Source organism: Melopsittacus undulatus, chromosome 9, assembly GCF_012275295.1.
Source record: "Melopsittacus undulatus isolate bMelUnd1 chromosome 9, bMelUnd1.mat.Z, whole genome shotgun sequence".
NCBI classification, from domain to species: domain Eukaryota; kingdom Metazoa; phylum Chordata; class Aves; order Psittaciformes; family Psittaculidae; genus Melopsittacus; species Melopsittacus undulatus.
Genome location: NC_047535.1, coordinates 41,010,343 through 41,026,668, shown reverse-complemented (window position 1 = coordinate 41,026,668; position 16,326 = coordinate 41,010,343). Strand labels below are relative to the sequence as shown.

At 48.0% G+C, this 16,326-nt stretch overlaps 1 protein-coding gene across 2 annotated transcripts in view; it reads left to right on the top strand.

The window, feature by feature from the left end:
• The window catches only part of CHCHD6 (coiled-coil-helix-coiled-coil-helix domain containing 6), a 105,263-nt gene that overhangs the window by 64,090 nt on the left and 24,847 nt on the right, over positions 1–16,326 (top strand). For both annotated transcript variants that reach the window (XM_034066217.1, XM_034066216.1), the window contains one exon: positions 5,063–5,198. In XM_034066217.1, the coding sequence (XP_033922108.1) occupies positions 5,063–5,198 (136 nt within the window). The remainder of the gene's footprint in view (positions 1–5,062; positions 5,199–16,326) is intronic.

Here is a 16,326-nt window from a genome sequence, read left to right as displayed (position 1 = left end):
GCTTGCTGCTGATGCGAGGGACCCTGCGTGACTTTGGTTTTCACTCTGTGAGCAGAGGTGTTGCAGTGTTGAGGTTTAGGTACCATCAGTCCCCATTGAGAGGTTTTTCTCAGCTTGAGTGGTTCCCGGAGGAAAAGGTAAAAAGAGGATCTGGCTCTTAACTCCACTTTGAGTTGCTGCTCTCCTGGTAAAGCCAAGTGACGCTGTAGTGCTCACTGTGGAGTTACCAGGTTTACACTAGTCTGAAGAGCTGCCGGGTCCTAAAGCATCGAAGCTGTATCTCCACTTTCCTAGTCTGACTTCTCAGCTGGGTGGAAGGACCAGCAAAGAGGGACACATTTTCCAGCTTTCCCAACGTTGAGTCTGTAATTCTTCTTCCAAGGAGAGGACCTGCCAGCAGTGAGCAGCTGGTAACCATTGAGCTGTGCTTGAGACCTTCGAAGGGGTCTGCATCCTGGTGGTACCGCCTTAATCACTCCCTGCAGTGAGCTGGTGTTTGTCTTTGGAAGCTGTGCTGCTTCTTGATTAATTGGTGGCCATTTAGACCAGCGATGGCAGAACTTATGATGGGAATTCTCAAAGAACCTTGCTTTCACCTCCCAGGCACTTCTTCATGGGGTTTATGTCCATGTAGAAATGAATTTGCCAAGACAAATGAATGCCGTTATTGACTGGAGCAGCCGTTACCTGCCACAATTGAACAGGTAGGAGAGGGTTAAGAAGAAAACCTCTTCTGAGCCTCTAGATTGGCCCTGACTAAGATGAATGTCTAATTCACTCCCAGCGTCCTTACTGCTGCCAGTAATAAAAAGCTTGCTTCACATATTCACCCCACTGCAGACGTTTCTCTTAAATTAAATATCAAGAGGACATATAATAGCACGATTCCACGCCAAGCCAATATTATCAGATTGATGTCAGCAGTGATAATAGAAGAAGGATAAGTTGATGAGATTTCATTTATTAAATAAAGTAAAGGGAATACGCAGTGATAGAGAGGATTTGGTAACTCTCGGCGTGTCAAAATGCAGCAAGATCATGCTCATTGTGTTTTACCTCAAGGGATAGCAGAGAGAAGGATGCCCTTTGTTTCATTTTAAGGAAACCTTTCCCTTCTGTGCCAGGCAAAGACCTGATTTAGATTCCTCTCTGGGAGGGGGAGAGGCAGATCTGAAATCATGCATTCCATGTTCATGTTCATTCCTTCCCATTGAATGGTGGTGGGACGAAGGTTTCTTGCCCCACTGTGAGGGGCACTGATAATCAGTTGCGTTTCCGGATCTTTCTCCCACTTTTCTTCCTTCAGGCAGATGAGAGGATGTGTTAAGGCATTAGTAATTTATATTCTGTATGTCCTGCAATTACTTCCAAGGTATTGTCAGAGCTCATCTCCCATATTCCCTGTCTAGGTATTGGCCTTGTCCCTCCCAGCCCTGTCTTTCTCTCTTGCCTTTTTCCTAGCTGCTATAAATGAGCCTCTTAGATTTGTTTTGATAACAGTGATGGCAATTGCAATGTGTTTTACTTTAGGCAGAGACCAACTGTCTGCCTTACTTGGTGGTGGCATATTATGCTTAGAACTGACCCATATTCCAAGCCCATCCTGGTCTTCTGCTCTCTGTGTATTCAAACCCCATCCCTGCTCCACCGTCTTCCTTCCCCCTCGTTGATTAAGAAATATAATTGAACCCCCGCAAGCAATGAGGTGTTTGCCAGGAGCAGTGGACTGTCCAGAAGAGGAGTTTTTCTAAAGGCTGGTTGGTGCCAACAGCCTTGAGCTGGGCTGAGGTGGAAGGGAGGTAACTGGTGAAAGTCCTTTGGCAGTCACTGTGCCATTGCTCTCAACACAGGTGTTTGTAGTTAGAGCCTGCTGGTCTCCATCACGTCTTTCATGTTTAATTCCTCTTTGTATGTAAAGTAAATTCCTTTTCCAAGGAAAGCCAGACAGCTTTAAGGTGTAACTGGTGTATAGGGCTGTAGTTCCCCATGTGTGGAAGTGTTACAACCTGAAGTCTCTTGACTTCATGGGAGCAGGAGAAGAGTAGTGATTGCTGTGCTGGGAGGAAAGCTCCTCAAGCAGTTTGACACAAGAACAGTTCAGATCTCCCCCCTTTCAGTCACGATGGGTACTAGAACTCATCTGCTGGAGGTGAGTAACGTGTGTACTCCTGGACTCCACAGGGTGGGCTTCCTTACAGTGTGTCCTTTGGTTTCATCGATCACACTGTACGGTGGGCACAGGGACAGTTATATTCTGAGCAGCACTAGCTTCCCACTCCAAAGGGAAATGTCATTCTCAGTGGGATTTAACTGGTTCTCTTGAGTTTCCAGTTCACTTGTGAATGCACAAATACATTGGTTTGTGTAATTTGTATTGATAATCAGTGTAACCAACTTAGCACTGTGTTGATTAGCTTCTCTAAATCTGTTTTAAGAAGCTGGGGCAATTGATGCATAACCACAGCTTGAGGTTTGGTTTTGAAGAAACAAAGGTGAATATTCTTGTTATGGATCTGGGTACCTAGGACCCAGTAAATCCCCTCTGTGCTGTGGTTAGTAGAATGGGCAAGCACTGATTTAGGTGCTCACTGGGCAGCACATGCCATTGCCTGTGGCGTGATCCCTCTGTTAGGCTTCAAGCAATGCTTGTGCTCCAGGCTCTGCACCAGCTCCATTGCCTTTCCCTGGACCTGCTCCAGACTTGGCACTACTCTGACCCCACAGGTGGGTCCTGGCTTTATATTTACTCTAGGCAGTGAAGACTGATGCTGTAGGAGGCATAGGGAAGGAACAGACAAGGAAAACCCCACAATTCCTATAGCTCTCGATGCTGACAATGGCAAGCATCCTTCTAGGTACTGGAGATGTTCGTACCACCTTCAGTTCAGATGAATGCAGGCTGTTCATGCTGTACCTTTTTGCTCTTCCAGCTCTCGGCATGAAAATGACAAAACGCCCTTCAGTTTAACATGGCTGAGTTTTAAAGAAAACCTTAATTTTAAAAGTCTTAACTTTTTCAATGAATTGAGGGATTTGGTGGTATTTCCTGACCTGGTATTGTTTGGTATCATCTCCACAGTCTCACTGATTTGATTAGAGTGATATTAAAGTTAGTGACAAAGTAAAATGCCAACATTATGAGTTTCTGAAGCTCTCCCTGGATGCTTCCCTATTCCAAAACTTGAAGTTGTGTTTTTTTCCCTTTAGAATATGGATTTTTCAAGGCTTTAAATGCGATTTGCTTCAGAACACACAAATGAGAAATGCACACGGGCCTCTGGGGACCATGTATGGAAGAAGTTTCTTCGGAGAGCTGGAGGATTAGTGAAGAGGTGGAACAAGAAGTCTGTCTCGTGTCTTTGGTGGCTTCTGATCTTTGGTGGCTCAGCACCTCAGAGTGTGGCTGTCACACTGATACTGATAAATCCTTCCTCTTCCCACATATGCTGACAGTAAGAGTGGAGACTGAGAAGTATCATTTGGAGTGTGTCTCAGCCAGACTGCGTTGAGGGAGCATCCAGGTTGCTGATGCGGAAAGGACAGAATGAGTTGGAAACTCATATCCGAGCTTTCCAAAAGCTTTTAGGAGATCTTTGTTTAATATTACATGCTTCTTAGATATGTTCTACCTGAGAGCATGAGACGTGCCCAGGAGCAAGTCCTGCTCCTGGTCCCAGCACAGGAGGCACGTGGACCTGCTGGAGCAAGTCCAGAGGAGGCCACAGAGATGCTGCAAGGGCTGGAATGGCTTTAACCTGCCCGAGGGGAGGCTGAGCTGAGCTCTTAGGCAGAAGCTGTTCCCTGTGAGGGTGCTGAGGCGCTGGCATAGGGTGCCCAGAGAAGCTGTGGCTGCCCCATCCCTGGCAGTGCTCAAGGCCAGGTTGGACACAGGGGCTTGGAGCAGCTGCTCCAGTGGAAGGGGTCCCTGCCTGTGACAGGGGTTGGAGCTGGAGGAGCTTTAAGGTCCCTTCAACCCAAAGCACTCTGTGATTCAGTGTTTTCTCACTGCCTTGCTATGAAGCCCTTTTGCTGAATGAGGACCTGCTGTTGTGACTGTGGAAATGAATCTATCACATCATAGCATTAACGCCTGCCTCAAGCATCAAGTGCCCCGGAAGGAAGAGGTGTGTTTGATACTTAGGCACAGATCTCTCTAAGCATATTGGGACAGAAAATGCAAGGAATTAAATGGATTTATGCTTTAGAAGGCAGTGTGTGAGGGTTGCTACACCTAAACATATGTTCTCTTGTTGTCTGGTAAAACAATCCATGGCAATTGTGCTGCAAATTCCTGCAATTTGTGCCTGTCTGTGCAGCTGATGACACTGTGTTACTGTGTGTGTGCCATTGTTGCTGGGATTGTTTTACAACGACCTTCCCCTCTATTGGTACTGTTGCTGATGATGTGCCATATGTACACATGCACATTAGAGTAGAAGAACATCATCCCTAATTGTTCTTGGGTAGCTGTCAACGCCATTTACGGGGTCTGAGTACTAATTGCTTCAGAAATACAAAGAAACAGATACGTGCTCTTGCTATTACTGTGTTTTTCCTAGTCACTGGGAGAATTGCAGTGCTTCCAACCATGCTGGAGGGTTTGAACTGCTTAAATAGAGGAACATTGAGCAGATCCAGGCAACTTATTCAACAAGTCCGTTCAGTTCCGTGTCAGGTTGTTACAGATCTCGCCCAGGCCCAGCCGGGATTCCTGAGTTCTGCCAGAGATTTCCAGTGTGAGTTGGGAAAATCATGGAACCTCTTGGAACTGATCTGTTCCTCTTTATTCTCCTTCCTGACTGCAGAGGCAAGGTGATGCTTTGCCTCAGGGTAGAACAGGCTTCCACACCAACCTAGGGACAGTGAGTTCCTTCTTCCTACTGGAATTCTCAGCTGGAACACTGTTGGTCATTGACCCACATTGGTGATTGGTGCTCCCACCAGTTTCTCTATGAGGATGGGGTGATCCAGCACCAGATCAGTATGTGTGTCACTGGTAAAGTGGTAGTAAGTGGGTGGTAACTGCGCTTCACACATCTCTCTGTGCTTGTTTTCCCTGCAGGAGGAGGAACACGGATCCTGTCTGTGCAAGCCTCCAGGCTGAAATCCTGAAGTGCTACCAAGAAAACAAACGTGAAGTGCTCAAATGCTCCGAGCTGGCTAAGGAATACCGGCGCTGTGTTAGTGCAGCTCAGAAGGTAACAAAGGCTTCCCTGTTGGGCTTGCTGGCTTTGCTCTCTTGTTTTGCATGGTGTTTGCTCCTGGGAAGTGTTTCTGAGAGCTGTGGTACCTGTTAGTCAAATTGCAACCTTCACAGGAGGCACATTTTCCTTGGGATCCATTTTCCCACATTCATTCCATGTTGCCCAGTCACACCGTGGTATTCACTCCCGTCAGTGGCTCCTGTTGTACTGAGCTGCCACCAAACCAGCACCACGAATGCTCCAGGGTTTCAAAGTGAGTCACAGTGATTTTCCCAAGTTTTGCCTTTGTGAACGCTGTGTGCTGCAAGCAGTAGGCAGATCCCTTTTGCCGGTGTTGGCAGCATTTTAAACAGGCTCTAAGCATCCTCCTATTATGGGACTTTGCAGTTGGAGATCTTGCTTCTTTTTGTGCTGCATGAGGAAAGCTGCTTTCCTGGGCAAAGCTGCTGTCAGGAGAATGGCACACTCCTGGGAAGTGTTCATCTCATGGGGGCAGCAAGCCTTATGGCTCTTCCTTCTGAGATGCAGAGCCCTTGTGGATGCTGTAGGACAGTGGCTGCTCAGTATCTTGGAAGGATTTCTGGCTATTGAAACAAGTGGAGGATAAAGTAAAAATGAAGTGTTTTGATCTGGTATGGTTGGATATGGTCTTGGATATGGGTCCTGGGGAATGGATATGGTCTTGGGAAAAGTGAGTGGTTAGACTTAAGCTGCTGCTTGGGATGTCTGCAGTGTGAAGGATGCGGTTCCCCATATGGGAATTCAGTGGGTTGAGTCTATCTCAAGTTAGGTTGCCCAGAGAAGTGAAAAGGTGCTGAGACTGTATTAGGGTGGATTTGGGATGGAGCCTTCTGGGAGTAGAGCACTGAGACTCCTCTCCTGGGATTGCTAATGGAAAGGCTGGGGGAGAGGTGGAGATTTCATAGCAGCAGTCTTTCTCTGTCGCATTAGCATTGTGAAGGGAAGCTGTATGCCTGATTTAAGTATAACATGAAACAAGCTGCCAGCCGGCTCCCAGAAGCAGCCCGACAGAAGGAGATGGGGAAATTGTCAGGCTATATTAGACCAAATGTTGTTGCTAGTCCTGGTGGAATTTTTTTCCTTCCTGTTTACAAAGAAGGTCTTTGTATGGCTGCAAATCAGCAAGGTTAAAGCTGCCAGGGAAAGGGCTTTTCTCTGATATCTTTAACGTCCCCAGCTCCCAAAACATGTGGTTTCTTTTCCTTTCTCAGCTTTAACGTGGTGCCTGTGCTGCACAATCCACGTCCTCGGTCGCTGTGCGTGGAGCGTTGGCACATCCTCTGCCAGCCCCCGTTACCTGATGCTTCCTCCTTCCCTCCTGTAAATCAGGCTTGTAGCCTTTCCACTCGAGTATATCTTTAGCAAATGCATTTACCAATACATCTTTATTGCATGCGGTGCGGGCGGAATGTGATTACCAAAGAAGACAGATTGCATTAAACTTCAGCATATTTGCAAGCTGCGGCTCCAAGGGGCTGGGATGCTGCCAGCCCGGAGCCCAGCCCCGCACTATGGGAGAGAGAACTGGGAGCTGAATGACTGGTAACAGCAGAGGGCAGTGGAAGATGCTGTTAACTTGGATGGTTGTTGGATGGGAGGGTGGTGGGGTTTCTGGAAGGGTTTCTTTCTAAATCAAACCCTGGGGCTTGTCTTGGTTCCCAGAGTGCTCAGTGAACTTGGGAATTTTATTCCCCACCATTATAGTAACTTCCTGGAAGGGGCAATGCATTGGACGTTAACTTGTAGAGGATGACAATGTGGCAGGAGATCCCTTTTCTATGTTTCAAGAAGGTGTGAGAGAGACTAAGGAATAGGTAACTAAACCTGGCAGCCAAGGACACATGCCAACAAAACTCATGTATCATTCCCTTTGGCCCAGGACAGCTCGATTCACCTCCCTCCTCTGACTCCTGAGATCTGTGTAGTGATTGCAAGCTGTTGGGTTTGTTCAGAAGGATTAAAACTCCCTCCTCCCTTCTCTTTTTAAGCTGTTATTTTCCTTTAAGTTTAAATTAGCATCTTCTGCCAAATGGCTTTGTCTCGCGCATTCCTCGCTCAGGAAGTGCAGGTTGGAAGAACGTTGGAAAGAGGGGCCAGAATCTCTTATTTCTTGGGTACTTTTCCCCTTTATTTCTTAACCAGCCCATGTTCCCCAGCGCAGGAGGTTGCAATCAAAGCGGGATGTGTGATTCCAGCTCCCTTGCACGCTGGTGATTTGTTGGGCTGCTTTTTACTAAGGATTTCATAAGGCTTGGTGAATATTCTTTAATGAAGCATCTGGTTCTCTGCAAGTTCCTTTTGATGGCTGGTAAAAATGTCTCCAGGGCATGGTATACATTAGGCTGAGAGAAAGCAAGCTCTAGATTTCTAGACTGAAAATTACAGCTTACACTGGATGAGAATAATTCTTTGCATCTTCCCCCTGACTGTGTTGGTTTGAGACTGTTCCTTTGGGCCCTGGTTTCCCTTTGCCTGTTGCTGTGCATGTCTCTGAGACAGGAGCTGAGATGCTCCCTCGGTTACTTCTGCCCCACGGACAAATATATCAGCTCATCATCTAATGTGGTTTGAAATGTATTTTCTCCTCACTTCCTGCACAGGCTCTCAGGGGCACAGGTTACTTTACTGTAGCGCATGGTGGGGAAATAGCTAATGTTACCTATTGTGAATATCTGCTGGGCCTGAGGGCATCTTTTGTAGTCAAAGGAGAGAAATAGGCACTGTTAGAGCATGGTGCATCTGATTCTGAAACAGTTACCTGAAACAGGTTCACTCCATTGCTATCCACATGTGAGTATTTCTGCTGCTTGGGGGGCACATCCAGACCGTGAACTCCAAAGTTAATCCTAAAATCCCAGATTGGTTCATGTTGGAAGGGATCTTAAAGCTCATCCAGCTCCAACCACCTTCCACTGGAGCAGCTTGCTCCAAGCCCCTGTGTCCAACCTGGCCTTGAACACTGCCAGGGATGGGGCAGCCACAGCTTCTCCAAGTACTCCCTGTAGTGGGATGTTCTTAAGGATTATGGGAGTAGGATCCTGCTCTGATTGTCCACCCTTGTAGCTAGAACACTCTCAACTTGCCCTGTTGAATCCTGCCCACTGACTTTGCCATTGATACCATCCCCAGTGGGAAGTGGTGGTTGTGTCACCATGGGCTGGTGGCAGCCGCATCCAGGCTCTGAGTTCCTTGCCATGGCCTGTGCTTTGCTCCGAGAAGCTTTCAGACTTCAGAGTACGTTACCGTGAGGTCTCCTGTTTAATTTGGGAGTGCTTTGTCTTTATTGGTGGTCTGTTTTCATGGCTCTGCACAGCTGCAGCTCCAGCATCAAACCCGCTGGCTTTAAATGTAATAAAAGCTGGGATAATGGGGCAGCTGTGGGAGAGGCAGCTCCCATTGTGCCTGTTAGAATTGCCTGCAGTTTATTGACCGCAGGTTTCACCAAGAGCTACTGCTGCCCTCAGATAATGAGAATTGGACATTGCTGCTGCTGTTGGCCCGGTGAGGAGAGGGTATGGAAGGGGAAGGACAGTGGGCAGTGAGAATCTCTGTCATTTCTGACTTGGAGTCCAGATGCAAGGGAAAAACCAAATGATGTTTTTAAGTCTGACTCCCATTAGGGAATTGTTTCCCTGCCCCTGCATGTCTGCACTCGCATCCGAGCTTCTCAGAGTATCTGTGGCCCGTCCTGCTTCCCTTACACCCTGTTCACACCAGTCGGCAAAGAGGCATTTCCATGGAATTTTGCTGGGTTAATTTGTTCCATAATTGGTGGTTCTATCAGGGAATCTCCCACCAGCTGCCACTGGGAAAGCGCAGCCCTTGGTGACCGTGTATTGACATGATTTGAGAGCTCAGACAAACCCTCTTCTTGCAGCCGCGTGTAGGAAGCTGTGTTAGTGAGGAGTGTTATCCCTGTCTTTCCCAGTGTTCTCTTGCTGTCTCTGGGTGCCTGTCATTCACAGAAGGACCAAGGTGCAATGTCTGTGCTCCTGGCCAAACGGAGCTATGAAGAGCTGCAGACTCAGACACGTGTATTCCCTTGTCGTTAGGAGCTGAGTACATTGAGCTAGGAGCATTCATAAGTCTGGGCTCTTCCTCCTCTCTTCTGTGTCCGGCTGCTCACAACTATTGCTAACAAAGGTGCTGCTGTCACGGCTTTAGGGCTTGCCTGCATAAGGAAATGGCAATGCAATAAACTGGTGAGTGTGTTTCTGGTACAGCAGCTCTGTCTGTGAACAGTGTGGGTTTGTGCTGGAAGTGCAGGGAAGGCTGTCACTCTGCCAGTCACTCTTCTGTGCAAACCCCCTTCATTTACTGGGCTCCAGCAGAGGTAGGTTTCTAACACAATCCTAACTCAACTGCATTCTCCTTTGCCCTTGGCTGTGATAAAAGGAATGCGGTCCATTTACTGCACTTCCTTTTCCAAATGATCCCTGTGAAAGCCCAGTTCCTGTTTGGCACCCACCCTGGAGCACTGCAGCTCTGCTGGAAGTTTCTGCCTAATCGCTGGGCAGTGATGACCTGGATTGCTGAGGAGATGCCACAGGTGGTCCTGCAGTGTCCCATCCCGACAGAGCGAGTTTGCTGAAGCATCCTGCTGAAGCATGGCCTGGTGGGAGCTGGCATTTCCCCTATCTGAAGCTCTCTTTGCTTAAGAGAAGAGGTTCTGGGTGCTGTGGGCTGCACTGCAGGTATCTCTCCTCATTCTGCATCATTAGGCTCTTGTTAAAGAGCTGCTTCCATTCTGATGGGTTGCAAAATGCTTCATAGATTGTTTGTGTGCTCATTGGGTAGAGAGGAGCAGTCCATGTGTGTGGCTGGGGAAAGAAAACTTTGGCCATGTCTGTACTTGAGGAGCACCAGGATTTCTCCTCCCCTGGGATTCTGCAGAGGTCGATCTTAGATATAGTGCATTTCAAGTAGCATAGCGCGTGATGCATTTATATCTCCTCAATGAGACATCAACAACTAACTGGGAAGGCTTTAGGGTTGTTTGACCTTTCTGAAGCTCAGATTTGTCATGTCAGATAAATCTGTATTCCATGTCTGGAGGATGATGTGCCAGCCATCTTCATGCATGTGTACTGCTGCCCTGCCTTCCATCGCTCAGTCCTTCCTCAGAGCAAACCTACCTGTAAAGCGTTTCCCTTGCCTTCTCTCTAAAGTGAATTCTCTCTTATTTAATCTTTCTTCCAACCTTTATTTGTGCAAATGCTGTGGTGATAACGCTGCTGGAGGAGTTTATGACTCAATAAATGTCCCCACAAGGGAGCTGGTTGGTGGAGAGGCCACAAGCTGCAGGCAGCTGCTGTTTAGTTGTAAACACTGAGGAGAGCAGCAGTGGATGAGCTGTACCCACGCACACCCCAACCTGCTGCTTGCAAAGGTGACAAAGGTTCCTTATTTCCCTTCTGAGTATGCAAGATGGAAGCAGTTGTTAGGTTGATTTCTAAGGCAGCAGCTCTTGCTTCTGGGGAGTTTGGGGTCTACCCAGGACACTGCATACCCTCATGAGTTCATCGGTGGATAAACTCAGAACATGGAGCTGCCTGGAAGGCTGTAAACCACCACCTGGATGAACGAGCCATGTCCCACAGTATGATGCTGCTGCCTGTCCCTGGGATTTGTGAAACTGGAGGCCTGAGGTTTCTATTTGCTGTGTGCTTCAGCACATCCCAAAGCCCTCAAGCTCCCCACAGCCTGGTGGGTCAGCAGCACTCAATAACCCACGCCAGCCAGTTCCTCTCTGTGTGTTTACAGTCCACACAAAGCCTAAACATGGCACCTCCTGGAGTTCATCATTTTAGAAGAAAACAAAGGACGTAAATAAGCTTAAGATTTCTTTACTCACTTGGCTGTGCCCAGGGCTCCTCTTCCAGAGTTCTTTAGTCCATGCCCTGCATCATCTCCTCCTCTCAAGTTCTTGTGTCTGTTGCCTGGGCTGGAAGGAGGATGGAGAACTTCTGGCCCCGTTTCTCTTCTCACAACGGACGTGCTTGTAACAGTTCCATGCACATCCCATGTGCTCTTAGTTTGGGTTTTCTGGGGATTTGGGCTGAGTTTTTGACGTTGTTGGAGTGAGGCAGAGTTGCCTTTGGGTCTAATTCTCTCTTGATGGTTCTGATCTCAGATATACTACAGGTAAAGAGGGAAGTCAGAATACCATTACAGTTTCTGAAGTTGAGCTCTTTGGTGTTTTGTTACTTCTGCTGTGCTCCAGTCCTGCTTGTTCTAAAGATTACTTTGCCTGAACCTGTTCAAAATCAATCCACTCCTTTTTCTATAACACAAATACAATCACAGCTCCGCAGTAAGGAGCAAGAACCCTACCTGGCTCCATGCTGAGATGCTGTCTTCAAGTGGGTGAATCAGAAAAGGCTCATTTGAAGCCAAGTATCAAAACTTGAAGCAAAGTAGGGCTGAGCACTCTCAGGAATGTGTTTCTCTACTGCGTTGTGGGGTTTTTCTTTCTCTGTTAAAAATCACTTCTCTTTTGGCTTGAATGAACAGGACCTGCGTGGATCTACTGTACCTAACAGGTTCCTCTCGTTCCATGCTCTCTGTATTGCATGTTAAACAGCGTTTTCCTGGGAGCTGCAGCCTGAATTCAGTCAGGCTTATCTAGTATGGGAAACAGTTGCTTGGGGGTGAGGGAGTGTTGTGATACATCACGCTGCTTTCATGCCAGATTCCTTCACACAAGATTTGTAGCACTGTGCTGGCAAGTTGGGAGTGGAAATTGGGACTGGGATTAATTCCCAGAGACTGATGACCAAGCACTCTTGAGCAGAAAGAAGTTGATTTCCAATTTTTAAACGATGTGTTTTGCTGCTGAAGTTAGATTGAACCAGATCCACCGAAATTGCTGTCGATAGCAACTGCTGGTTAGAAGTATAAGGTCAGTGGTCAAATGCCTGCAGACTCCCGAGAAGTTCCAAAGTAGCCCTGACTTCCATAACTCCCGTGCTAATGTTAGAGCCATTCCCTGACAACTTGGCTATAACTTGGGGAATTATATCAGTGATGCCAAAGCCTTCGTGACAAACTGGGGGAACCAGAGATTTGTGATGCTGCTCGCTGGTCGTGCTCTGAGCAGGATGGCCTCCCGCTGCATACACTTTGCCGTTGCCACACACCATCCATCAGCTGGATTTGTTAGCAGGTCCTGGGGCCGAATACCTTGAGGACTAATGGGGTTTGAAGCCTTCACCAATCAGCTCAATGTGCCTGTGTAGCGTGTGCAGGGGTTATTCTGGTGGCATTGGTCCTGAGCCGGTGGAAGAGTTACTACCAAGCGAGCAAGGCTGCTCTAACTAATATTTCTCTGCCCTGCCAAACCTGGGACATTAATGGATGATGGGTGACCCCTGCTATTAGTAGGAAGCCATCAGGGCTATGGCATGTTGGAGGAGAAGGCGGAAGTTGCCCTGATCCTGCTTGGACAGAGCCTCTCTGTCCGAGACTGTGGAGCATTCATCTGTTACACCATCCAACCTTTGTTAGGTTGGTGGCTGCATCATGCCTGTGTTCATTGTTCATGGGTTTCACCCCTCTGTGACACTGTCTGCCCAGCCTGCTGCCTTGTCTGCAGTGATTTCCTAACGCACTTGTAATGCTTCCAAAGCAATTTAATGCTGTCAGTCCTGGCTACACCTTCTGAAACCAGTTGAAGGAACCTTGCTGGACACCAGTGCTTCAGCTATAGGAACAAGAGGTGTTGAAGATACAGTGATCTGAATACAGTGCCAGAGTTAGCTCTGCTCTGCTGCTTTCATCTGGTGGCAAGACACTTGCGTTTGATTATGACATCTTCTTTGGTTAGAGGCCTTTAAGAGCTGGTGAAGGGCTCTGACAGACCTCTGCACCCACAGAAGCTGTCCAGAAAGCTCTGCTTAGCCTTTGCTCTTTGTCATGTGAGGAAGGAGGCAGTGAAGCCTTGAGCTCATCTGATGCTGCAGTGTCTGAGGTGGGGAAGCTGCTGCTCTGCTGTGTGCACCCAGAAACGCAGACAGGACTGTTGTGACAGCGTGTTCACCCTGCGTCCCTGCTGAATGCCTGTCTGTCCCCAGTCAGTGGGGTTTGGGACCAGCCAACCTGCAGCTCTGAATTAGTCTAATAAGGTATGGTGGGTAGGGTGTAAAGGTCGTTTTGCAAACAGCTGGTTCCCTGCATGGATTAGGGGGGGAATGACCATTAAAATAATGGCATTGGAAAGCTGTTGTTTTAACTTCACAAACATCTGTGGAATCACAGCTTTCCTGCCCCTGTCCTTCATGCTCTCTGCTTGCCTTGCGCCTGCTCATCTCTGTCATTTCCCATCCCCTCTCCCTATCTACCTCTGCATTCTCTCCCTCTGTCAGCCCACATCTGCTGCCCACAAGGACTGGGGCTGGTTTTGCAGAGCAGCCCATTTGCTGGGTTCCTTCACTGAAGCTAAGGGTTACGTGGTTACTATTACACTGCTCTTTTAGTGGGAGCTCTGAACAAGCACCACCACATCTGCAGCATTTGATGTCGGTGCAGGCACCTGCTTCCCTTCTCACAATGAATTTAACGTCGGTGGAAGAAGAGCATGAGATGGATTTCTCTCTTTCCTGCTCCTGAGCAGGTTGAAGTGTGTGCAGTGTTCATTCTGGTTTCCTCTCTGCAGAGCGTGTACTTCAGTCCTGACCTGATCCAAGCGCTTCGTGGGGAAATGGAGAATGTTTTCCTTCATTTCCCTGTTTCTTGGATTTCTCTGAGTTCTCTGGTGAGGGTGATTGCAAGTGTTCTGAAAACGCTTGAATTTACTTGCAATTTATGTGCTATGGGCACTGCTTTAAACACTGAAGGGAGGGAGCACCCATCTGCCCAGGTCATGCAAGTCTTTGGCCTGGGCAGGGTCCTTCTGCTGGGTCTGAGATGGCACCTTCCCATTGCAGTTACTTGCTCCTGGATCTTTACATCTCCTTTCTGCTTGTTTGAAGTTCCATTCACAAGGACTTGCACTTGTTCTGAGTTAATTCTCCTCTTTAGTCCTGTGCAATCCCCCATCCCAGCCACTTAAGCCATTAAGTTCCTGTCTAGCACACTCTTCTGTGAGAGCCTTTGCTGATAGGACTGTGAGCCTTTGGATCAAGGGTTGAAACTCTAGCTGGCAAAGTGATTATGTGCCTGCTTCAGAAGCAGAGAGAGCTTCAGAAGGAAAGTGTAAATAAACACATCTTTGTGGTATAAACTTCGGGAAGAGCTGTGTAATTTAGAGGAGTGAATTGGCATAGGATTAAAAAGCCCCAGAATGTTTCTAAAGATTGAAGAAGGGAGGTTTTTCCTTCTGGCAGGGCAAGCAATCTACCCTGCTTCAATTACAGACACGATAACTTTATGAAAGGAGTTCTTTGACAACAGGAGCGTTTCTGGTTATAGATATGATATGGAGACTTGTTCATCTCTGCAAAGGAACTGGAAAGGAGCCTGAATTACTGTTTGTTTGTCTCATCTCAATGCTGTATTAATTCCGTGTTTGAGCCCTTCTGCTGAGTCCTTTCCATGGGTGAAAGAAGGGAGCAAACACATACTTCAATTGAGGCACTGGCTGCAGCTAAATGCAGTATGTCAGTGAATTATATGGGTGCTTCTAATGCACCCCTGGGCTCTCTGACACAACTGCTTTGTCTTCTCATGGATTCAGGTGTACACCAATAGCTCAGTTTGAACACAAGAGCTTCCCTCAGGCTGTATCAGCAGGAACAGTTGAAAGCTTCTGTCTTCAGTAGTGCTGAAGGTGGCCACCAAGGATTATCATCACTTAACCAGCTCTGCACTATTCCTGGGCTCTAGGATGCTGGGGGGGCTGCTTAACTCCCCGTGGCACATCCAAGTTACATTTTGTCTCTTTGTACCAAGCTGAAGTGTGTTCAGGAGTATCCCAAGGCTCAGGAAATATTCCCAAGCCTTGCAGAAGTAGACGGCTGTGGAAAAACCTATTGGATGCTGTGATGCAGGTGGGGTTCTTCCAGCTTCATGGACCTTGAGCTGATATAATGAAGGCATTGGGATAGTGCTGTAGTGCCTTAGAGAAATAGTTGTGTAGCTTGTGCTGCACCAGTGACCCCCTTCTTGTTCTTCAAAAGCCAACCTTAAAGCATCTGTACAGACTCCAGACTAACCTCTCTGGAGCAGAAGCAGGTTTGGTGCTGAGGATAACAAGGGATAATATGAATTCCCTTCTTCCCACCCTTTAGCAAGTGTCTTGAGGCACAGGGGGTGACACTTTGTTAAAGAACAGCAAGAGTTTGGGGTGCTGTTTAATGTGAAAGTCATGGTCATTCTAGCCCGTGCTGATGGGGGTTACGTGCATGCAAAACTATGGCCCAAACTCAAGAGAACATAATGCTCTCAGGTTCCGTGTTTAATGCAGTATCCAGTGTGTTCTGGTTGGGGGATGAGCAGGATTGATCCCAGGCAGTGTGAGACAGTTCCTAAAGCCTTCTTGTTTTGCTGAGCCTGACATTTGCTGCAGCAGAGCCCCATAAAATGCAGGGAAGCCTCTGCAGTCGTGTAGGTGGTTGAACAGGTTTCTTGCACTGATGGATTAGAGCCAGGCTGTGTGCAGTAAACACGGATAAACAACAAAAGGTGAGCTTGTGTGCAGTGATCCCAGGTCTCCTTTCTCCAGCTGCCACCTCCTGTCTGTTCGCTGGGAGCCTTTGTGCCGGCAGATGGATTTGCTTGAGAGAACAGGCTCTGCACTGTTTTCTGCCACAGCCAAAGGTGGCTGACATAAAGCCAAAGGAGAGATGCTCTCTCGGGGACTGAAATGCCAACTGAGATGTTGCACTGCCTTGCAGGGCCTTGGCTTGCTTTTATATGAGAGCGGAGCAGCTGTTGGAAGGTCAGGAGCTCTCTGATGTACAGAGCAGCCCCTGGAGAACAGGGCAGAGCCTGCCCTGGTGTTACAGGTGACCCTGTTCTGGGTCTCATGTGCCAGCTCTTCCCCTGTTTGGAGGGGCTCCCCAGCCCTGCCTGGAGCTTTGGCCTGATTAAGGCAACGGGACTGATGTACCGGTGTTGTGTGGGTGTGAGCCTGGTTTCTGCTCCGCTCGCTGCTTGCTCTGAA